The sequence below is a fragment of the Cajanus cajan genome, chromosome 11 (assembly GCF_000230855.2).
Source record: "Cajanus cajan strain Asha chromosome 11, NIPB_CcT2T_4, whole genome shotgun sequence".
Classification (NCBI taxonomy): domain Eukaryota; kingdom Viridiplantae; phylum Streptophyta; class Magnoliopsida; order Fabales; family Fabaceae; genus Cajanus; species Cajanus cajan.
In genome coordinates, this window is record NC_138527.1 from 39,233,302 (window position 1) to 39,242,755 (window position 9,454).

A 9,454-nucleotide genomic window follows, 5' to 3' on the forward strand; every position below is an offset into this window, starting at 1 on the left:
TTGAGTACGTCACCACAAGGCACCCTGTGACTTTGAAATTTGAATTGCAGGACTAGTTTCTTGCTGAAAACAAAATCTCCGATAGAGGCCACCTTACACCAACAGCACGTTGAGAAACCTGCACATGCACATATGTTGATGACCTACCACATGAAAAATAAATACTATTCAAAATGTCCACTTCCATTTTTTTTTATTTAAAATAATACGATAAAAGGGGTCAAAGCACATAGATTATAGAATATAAATAAGCTTAGAAGTTTTCTCTTGAGAAGAAAGAAAGCACCTTATAAGCTTCTCATCTGATTTAGTGCTTCTAAGAACTCGTAAAACATAAAAGCCATGTCATTGAAATATCATCACATCTTGGCCCTTTTGCTTTTGCTAGTTAACATGAGCTTTCAAGGAAATGCTGCTGGTGAGAAAAATAAGTTAGCAGCTTCTTTCATCTTTGGGGACTCGTTGGTAGATGCAGGAAACAACAACTATCTTTCAACTCTTTCCAAGGCAAACGTCCCCCCCAACGGAATTGATTTCAAGGCCTCTGGAGGAAACCCTACTGGCCGTTTCACCAATGGAAGAACCATTAGTGATATTGTTGGTAACTTTTTTTCTGTCACCTATTACCTGTCATTGATTCTAGCTACACACTTAACCTTTTATTATATCATTTCGTTTCTACCTTTTTTTGGTCTTTTTAATCTTTCAGGAGAGGAATTGGGACAACCAAATTATGCTGTTCCATATTTGGCACCAAACACAACTGGGAAAGCCATACTTAATGGAGTCAATTATGCTTCAGGAGGAGGAGGGATCCTGAATGCAACAGGAAGCTTATTTGTCAGTATTTTTAACTTTTTTAATCATGAATTCATGATGTGTATCGTGCAACATAATGGTTCCATGTTACTTCTTTATTTTTTCAGGTGAATAGAATCGGAATGGATATTCAAATAGATTACTTCAACGTAACAAGAAAACAAATTAACAAGTTGCTAGGTGGTGAATCGGAGGCGAGAGAGTACATAATGAAGAAATCCTTGTTCTCCATCATTGTTGGGTCCAATGATTTCTTGAACAATTATCTTCTTCCTTTTGTTTCCACTGGAGTGAGAGTTTCTCAAAACCCGGATGCTTTCGTCGACGACATGATCAATCATTTCAGGATCCAACTTTACGTATGCACCTTAATCTATTAAAATTAACTAACTGAACTTTTATCTCTTTGGAACACTAGTCCAGTTATTAAATTGATAACAGTTTGTAAATGATATCAAAGTTAATATTATTTACAAATTGTTAGACATATTAATGATTTAGCTTTTGACATTTTAATTAAACTGGGTACGTATCTATGTATGTGTGAATGATAGAGGCTTTACCAACTGGATGCTCGGAAGTTTGTGATCAGCAACGTTGCCCCAATAGGCTGCATACCTTACCAGAGGATTATAAATGAGCTGAATGATGATGATTGTGTGGATTTGGCTAACGATATTGCAACCCAATACAATGCTCGATTGAAGGATTTGGTTGCTGAGCTAAATGACAACCTCCCTGGAGCCACCTTCGTCCTGGCAAATGTCTATGATTTAGTGTCCGAACTGATTATAAATTATCACAAATATGGTAATAATTTAGATCACATGCATTTATGTAATTTTCATGCTCCCCGATTTTTCATATATGATAATATTACATTAAATAGTTATGTGCAATTAATGGGTAACTTATTTCTCAACTAACGTATGTTATTAATATTTGTTTATTTAATATACATTGTTTTGCAGGATTCACAACAGCAAGCAAGGGTTGCTGTGGAATTGGAAGTGGGGGTCAGATTGCAGGGATAATCCCTTGTGTACCTACATCTAGCTTGTGCTCAGATAGGGACAAGCATGTGTTCTGGGACCAATACCACCCAAGTGAAGCTGCCAACATAATACTTGCCAAGAAGCTTATTGATGGAGACAAGAGATACATATCTCCGATCAATCTTAAACAACTATGGGATCTTTGATCATGGATCTATTTGCATGCTTTAATTTCTCCACACAATTTCCTCTTTTTGTCAATTATATGTCAAAGTGTCACTGTAGCTTCGAAAAGGTGTTCATGCTCTTTTTTTTTTTTTTCAATTGCAACATAATGTCAATTTTATAAAGCGTAGTTTGCTTCCTTATGTAACGTATGCATGGTTTCAAGATTTTGCTTATTACCAGTTAAAGTTTGACATTGGTCTTTGACTCTTAATCTGCCTTGCTTAAATAAATTAAATTACCCGTTACAAGTGAAATTAAATTATTTCTTTTTTCTTGTGGGTTGATGGAGACGGTTTACTTGTGTAGATAAAGACACGTGAAAGAGTTTTGTTCAACAACTTCTGCCCCTCTTGGTAGTTTCTTTGTTTATTTTTTCTTTGGATTAATAGTGGGAAACGAATTTATTTTAAGATAAAAAAATTACTAAAGTAGATATTATCTCTTTCAATAAAGTATATTTTTCATACATACATACTACCAGCAAATCAAACCAATTAAAAAATTCAGCTATTGATGGATTGTGGTGGAATTAGTTGGTGTTATACTTGTACAAGTGTTATAAGTAAAGGTATTAAATTGAGTCCTAACTCAACGATCATTTTGGTTTATTACGGGTTTGGGACAGTCTGGCCGGTGACAAATGAATGAATTGGAAAATTTTATAGGTGAATAAAAATAATTTATTAATCAACTTAAATTTACATAAAAATCTAATCATCAAATCATTCAATTCATTTAAAGTAAAAAAAATTCATCAAATCTAGTTGTTAACAATTTTTTCATGGATAAATATTAAAAATATTCATAAAAGTAATATTTTAAAAATTAAAATATTTCATTTATCCTTTTTTATAAGTCATTACAGTAATTATTACATAGTCATTTAAAATTTATAAGATTTTTTTTATGTCAAAATAGTTTTTAAAACTTCAATCTAATAAATATTTTATATTATAACCTAATAAATTTAAAAAAATAATAAATGATCATTCATAAAATTAAATAAATAGATTGAATCTGATCTATTATTTGTTTTTATTGTAATTAATCGATTAAATAAATTTTATTATGAATAAGTCAAATGAATAATGAATAAATGAATTCATTTGTTACGTTTAATCTATAATAGTATAGTCGAATTATAAAATGAACTTATATATAATTATATTATCACATATAAAAAAACACTTCACTTGTGATTTAGCATAACAAGAATTTTGACAAAAAAAATACTCTAAAATAATGAAAAATGTTATTAATTTCGTTCCAACAATAATAAAATTATTAAGAAGATAATATATATTTTTCTTTTATGATGTTTTCTAAACTTCTATTTGAAACTCTGAAAACAGAAAATTTTGAGACTTATGGATGAAATCACTTCTAAAATGCAAATTTACATCCCTAAAAGAAATTAATAAAAATTAATATATTTGATAAAAAAATACGAGATCCAAAAATTTTAAAAAATATTAAGTTAAAAAAGAAAAGACTACAAAAAGTACCGGTTTGAAGTAGTCCTTTTAAAATACCAAGCGGTGGTGACTCAGCTTGACACTGTTGTGAAAAGCAGCTTGACACTTCAAATTATGGGTTTAGATGGGCCAGACATGGTGCAGTTTTGAAAGGGCCAAGCGAAGTTTGTAAAGAGGGTTGAGTTAAAATGTTAAATAATGGGCCGTGGCTGCCCTTTGAACTTGGCCGCGCATGGGGTTCTGGAGCGGGATTTGAGAATTCAGAAAGATTCTCATCCCTCACCTCAACGCCACTCAATTCAATTCAAGCCCTGCGAAATCCAAACTTCCATAAGATAAACTCACTTTAGTTTCCCCCCAAATTCTCTCTCTCACTCTGACCCTAGGGTTTAACCAGGAGTTTTCTTCAGTCTGATAACACTCTCAACACCACAATGTCATTTTCGTTGTTCGCCACGCCGCAGCAACAGCAACAGCAACCGCAACCGCAGCAGCAGTCTCCGTTCCAGCCACAGCAAAGTAGTCTGTTCCTTCCCCAGCAGCAACAACAACAACAACAATTTCAGCCACAACAGCAGCAACCGCAGCCACAACAGCAGTTGTTTTTGTTCACAAACGATAGAACTCCCGCTAGTTACAGTACAAATTGGGCGGATCTACATCCAGATTCTCAGAAGATTCTCCTTCAGATCGAGTATGCTCTAATTTTCCCTCATTGCTCAATGTTTCTGCAAAAGAAAAAAAGAGAGTCAAGATAGAGCGAGTGTTTGTGTTCCGTGGTTCTTGTTTCCACTTTAGTTGCTTAATTAACTGTTATCTGTTGCTTAGGGAGCGGATATTGGAGTATAGGGATGAAAGCCAGAGACTAGATCAGTGTAGTCGTCTTTATGATTCTTCGGTCTCCAACGATGGATTTGAGCTCGATGCAGGCCATATTGTTCAGGTGCTCTTTGCATTTCTTCTTTCTGCTTATTATTTATCTATTCCATTTTTGTTATATAACATTCTTTTTCCTTTTTCATTTCAAGTAAAATTGTTTTTTCTTGGGTAAATAGAACTTGTGGTAAAATGGCAGTTTCCTCCTTAAAAGTAAAGAGGGAAAAAAATGAGTGGATTGATGCTTCTAGTTGATGCATATTTGTTTTCATGTGACTGATTGTACTGACAATTAAATGGAGTATCTTTTGTTACTTCTTACTATACATTACCATCCTTAGCCGACTTCTATAAGAAATTTAAATTTACAATGTTTGTCGTTTACAACGGAGAGTGGGAAAGAAGTTCATTTGTTGACAGTTGCAAGTTTACAACACGAAGTTAGAAAAAAGTTGTAGCAAAATTAGTTGATAGTTGACACGACTTGTGTGGTTTGCTCTATTTCTCTACAGAGGCCATGCGACCTCATTTAGGTAGGGCATGGCCTCAGAAACACAAGATCTGTGAGCTTTTTACGTATTTTGTTTGTCACCTAAAGGCAGTGTATGATTATTAGTCTTAATGAATGAGTTGTTTAATACTGAGCAAGTAATCAAACTCTTGTTGCAATTTATGTGGAAACCTGCTAAGCCTATTTTTGAGAAATGTTAAAACATGCAGGTTTCTTCGAGGTAAAATTGTTTTCAAATACATTATTCCATTCTTAACTGCTTTTCATATATTGTTAATAAACTTTTTTCTATGAACTATAACCAATATTGACATGGTTTACTGCTCCCTTCTCGCATAACATTGTGATTATTGCTCAATGTGTTCTATTCATGAAACAATGCATTTTTTCCTTGTAATGTTTGATAGGAACTTGGTGGAATAAGCACTGCTATGGAACGGCAGAAAACTTTGCTGCAAGAACTGATGTCCACAGTTAAGGATATGTTACGCAACACAGAGGTTGCTGTTCGTTCCTTTATGATGCTACGCCCAAGGTTCCTTCATCCCAGTGGGGGTACATCAAGTGCCACTGCTCCATCACAGACTCCTGGAGCAACTATAGCAGCTAGTTCAAGTAGCCAGCCAACATCATCTATAGTGCCTGTTTTTGATTTCTACAGTGGTCTTCCAAAGAAACCATCACCCTTTTTACAGCAAACAGTTTTAAGATTTGAGAAGTATCTTGTTGAGTGCCATCAGTTAATTGAAGAGTTGGAGCAGTTGCTTCTCTTAGACTCTGAGAGAAATGCTTCCAGTAATGGATCCTCATTATTGCAATCTCTTCCCAAGGTCATGACAAATGTGCACGACTTTTTTGTTCATGTGGCTGCAAAGGTAAAACGAAACAAATATAGTTTTTTTTTAACTAACACTGCACCATACAGCTATGAATATATGGATTTTGTAGTGAATCATATAAATTAAAATTTACCTATTTATAGAATATGACATGAAAATTTTATGATTATAGAATTCTTAATTCTTTTATCACTTGTCTCTTTCCTCTGTTTTTATCATATTCTTATTTGTGTGTTGTTGATTCATGTGAAATTTTGAGCTCTTTTTTGCTTTTCATCAAGATATTATAGGTCATTCACTTTATGCTTCTCTGCTACTTCAAATTTGTAATCATTTTATACTTTTCATATGGAAATACTATACATAGTACCATGCTCCATTTCCTGCTTATTTTGATGAATGATGAACTTAACTTTTTGTATTAGAGTTAGAGATGATCATGATACATGTGCAGTTGCCCCCTTTGCTAAAAGGAGGGCTTTCATGCGCATATAAAGTCATGCCCTATAATATTTACCAATTCTCCTTTTCAGTAGTAATAACAATTAACAGGGTTTTAAATAATGGTTATTTAGGTGGAGAACATTCATCAGTACATTGAATCTATGAAATCAGCATACCTAGCTGATCGGCGTCGCCGGGGGGAAGTGAATGATCCATTTTTGGAGGCAGATCGGCGAGAAACTGCAAGACAAGAAGCTGCCTCGAAAAGAGTTCATCCGACATTGCATTTACCTGCAAATTCACAACCCTCAACTCAAGTTGCTGGGTTGTTTTCCAGTTCAGGGACTCAAGCAGCATTGACTGCCCCGCAGACATCTGCCGCAACTTCATCTTCATCATCAGGAAGTGGATTCTCTCTTTTTAGCACGCCGTCTTCTGCTTCGTCGTCTTCTATGTTGTCATCTCTGTTTGCAACACCAACTCCTGCTCCAGGACCTCAAACCTCACTTTTTGGTTCTACAACATCTGTACCTGGTGCTGCATCAACTCCCTCTCTGTTTGGTAATACTACTCCATTGTTTGGTACGGCACAAGCTACAAATTCACTGTTTTCATCTCCATTTGTTTCAGGTACTTTCTTGGACTATAGTTCTTCATAGTCATCTTACTTTCAAGTATTAACAGACTATGTAGTTGTTTTAGATAGAAAATTGTTTTGGAAATCACAGTAGAGAAGATTGTTTTGGAAATCACAGTTTCAGTTTCGATGGCTGACGGACAACAGAACACATAGGAATTAAAAGATCAAAATTAGGGTTTTGTGGGAGAACTAAAAGAAAGAAATTAAAGCCAAGGGAGAGGTTTAAGGTTTTAAGGTTCAACTGAGGTTGAAAAAGAGTCAAGGTAATGTTCAATATAAATATGGTGACACACAAACACCACAAACGAAATGTAAGAAGAATAAAATGTACACATGTGAAATATAAATAAAATAATGGAAAAAATGTTGAAATGTATTTTCTAATGTAATTAAAATAATTTATCACATGCAATAAGTGTTAAAGTATTATGCCATTTCTGAAATATTTTATTAACTTGGACCAGTCTCACATTAAATTTGTAGAAGTAGAGAAGTAAAACTTCGTAATTCTTATCCCATATTACTCATCAAATAAGTAAAAAAGAAGAGGTGAAGCTTCTCATTATTAATCGAAGCCAAACTTGCTGCATTGCAGGCCCCTATTTGTCCTAAATTGGACTTTTTAATTGGAGTGACCAAGTTTGGGTTGTAAATAAGGAACCAAATAATCAGTTTAGTTAAAAATTTTAAATTGGTTTTAATAGTATTAATATTTTTTTAATTTTTAAGAGAATTGATTGAACCATGTGATCATTAACTGATTCACATAGGCAGATGATTCTATACTGGTTTTCTGGTTCAAGTATTGGCTTTTTGAAAATATGATTTTATGGGGTAGTTTGAAATGGTTGGAAAATTAAGTCTCTATTTTCCCAGCCTCACCAGCTCACCAGCTGATAGGGATGAAAATAAGTTAGGTCATGTCAGGTCAGATTTTAATATATACGTTGATCTTATATTATAAAATTAAAGTCAAAGTTTGACCTATTATCTATTATAAACTTTTTTTTTATAGGTTGACCTTTCTAAAACTTGACCTAGCTTATTAACTTATTTAAAAGCCTATTTATATTAATTTAATTTTAAAAAAGTCAATATATTTATTTTTAAATATAATTTATTTAATATTATTAAAATTTAAATTTAAAAAAATATAGGAGAAAAAGTTAATTATTTTTTGTTATGGAGACAATTCATGCGTAATCATGTATGTTGACCTATGCTCACCACGTATAGGTTGTAAACTTATAAACCTATAATGAAAAAAATAATTGTATAAAAGAATTTTTATATATTGATAATTTATTTTTGCTTTATAAATTTATTTGTTTATTTATATTTTTAATAATATATATATATATATATATTAATTTTTAATTATATTATATAAATAAATAGGGTGACTTATTAGGTCTAACATGTTTTTTATAAACCTAAATTTAGTCATTTTATATAAATAGACTTTTTTAAAAGTGTAACCTTTTTATTAAATAGGTTGAATCAGATCATAAGTCCCCATTTAAAATTTAATCTATTCCCCTCCCTACTGGCTGGTCTGGTCCGATATGAAAATCTGGTTGAAATTATTAAATATAGTAGTGTTGAACTTGACTGTTTGAGAGGAAAAAAATAGAAACAGGACCCATTTGTATTTATCTTTTTTTGTCAATTCCATTTTTCTAATTCCATCTTCACATGAAATTAATCATTTGGTCTTTTTTCTTACTCAGGTGGTGCAACAGGATCTGGGGCTAGCTTCGGACCTGGATCGGTAAATAAATTTTATACTTGCTGGCTCGATTGTGGATTATTTCTGTTAGCTAATTAAAACAATCCGAGTATATTATGCCTTGTCAGTCTTGATAGAATAAAGCATCATGATCCGTTAATTTTGTGCTTTCTTTATGCCTATGATCGCATCTGCTGAGCTTTCTTTCTGATTTTCTTGCAGAAGAATCCGCGGGCGAAATCCAGAACTGCTCGACGCTAATAAATGTGATCTCAAGCATAAAGTTGATTGGAACCCTTTTTGCTGCCTAACAAATATTCAATGTTCTGCTTGAAATATTGGTTTTTCCTTATTTTAGACGGTATTAAATGGATTTTGCACTGAATCTGATGAGTTTCGGAATGTAGATGCCGCATTGAGGGCACTGGTACATATCGATATTTGGATTCTGCCTCGTTTCAATCCATTGTGTTCTTCCATTAGGCATTTTCTGTCAGTTACTGTTGATCCATTTTCTTTAACATTGTAGATTAATATAGGTTAGATCATTATCGGTGCTAATTTTTCGTGAATTCTAGCTAGTCTGCGTAGCTTTTCTCATGATACATAGTAGCTTTGCTTTTTTTTTTTTTTTTTTCTTGGTTCATTGAGTTTGATACATACCTCAGTGTTGTAAAAGATACCTACTGATACATTTCTCATGATACATTTTACTGATATATTTTACTGAAATCTTTTATATGCTCCATGCTGCTATTCCACCATCCCATTTCTTGAGGTTGGTTATTCAGCGCGGCAATATGAAATTGACCAAAAAATCTAATTCTCCAAAAATATAGAAGAAAAATAATAAAGAAAAATGAAATAATTTTTTCATAAATTAGAAGTAATTTTTTTA

At 33.0% G+C, this 9,454-nt stretch overlaps 2 protein-coding genes across 2 annotated transcripts; both read left to right on the forward strand.

Annotated features, from left to right (window-relative positions):
• Positions 1-228: 228 nt before the first annotated feature.
• Positions 229-2,233, forward strand: LOC109801648 (GDSL esterase/lipase At3g50400). Its single transcript, XM_020362763.3, has 5 exons — positions 229-601; positions 710-840; positions 927-1,178; positions 1,374-1,629; positions 1,791-2,233. The coding sequence occupies exons 1-5, from the start codon at positions 343-345 to the stop codon at positions 2,018-2,020; spliced, it is 1,128 nt and encodes a 375-aa protein (XP_020218352.1). The 5' UTR covers positions 229-342; the 3' UTR covers positions 2,021-2,233.
• Positions 2,234-3,646: 1,413 nt separating this feature from the next.
• Positions 3,647-9,304, forward strand: LOC109801638 (hydroxyproline-rich glycoprotein family protein). Its single transcript, XM_020362752.3, has 6 exons — positions 3,647-4,211; positions 4,346-4,460; positions 5,312-5,779; positions 6,319-6,817; positions 8,558-8,598; positions 8,779-9,304. The coding sequence occupies exons 1-6, from the start codon at positions 3,952-3,954 to the stop codon at positions 8,815-8,817; spliced, it is 1,422 nt and encodes a 473-aa protein (XP_020218341.1). The 5' UTR covers positions 3,647-3,951; the 3' UTR covers positions 8,818-9,304.
• Positions 9,305-9,454: the final 150 nt, after the last annotated feature.

What these genes read in the sequence shown, in the direction of transcription:
- LOC109801648 (XM_020362763.3), top strand. Translation starts at nt 343, where the DNA reads ATGTCATTGAAATATCATCACATCTTGGCCCTTTTGCTTTTGCTAGTT. An exon ending in ATTTCAGGATCCAACTTTAC is followed by an intron (nt 1,179 to 1,373) that starts GTATGCACCTTA and finishes TGTGAATGATAG; the next exon opens with AGGCTTTACCAACTGGATGC. An exon ending in TATAAATTATCACAAATATG is followed by an intron (nt 1,630 to 1,790) that starts GTAATAATTTAG and finishes ATTGTTTTGCAG; the next exon opens with GATTCACAACAGCAAGCAAG.
- LOC109801638 (XM_020362752.3), top strand. Translation starts at nt 3,952, where the DNA reads ATGTCATTTTCGTTGTTCGCCACGCCGCAGCAACAGCAACAGCAACCG. An exon ending in AAGATTCTCCTTCAGATCGA is followed by an intron (nt 4,212 to 4,345) that starts GTATGCTCTAAT and finishes TCTGTTGCTTAG; the next exon opens with GGAGCGGATATTGGAGTATA. An exon ending in TTCATCTCCATTTGTTTCAG is followed by an intron (nt 6,818 to 8,557) that starts GTACTTTCTTGG and finishes TTTCTTACTCAG; the next exon opens with GTGGTGCAACAGGATCTGGG.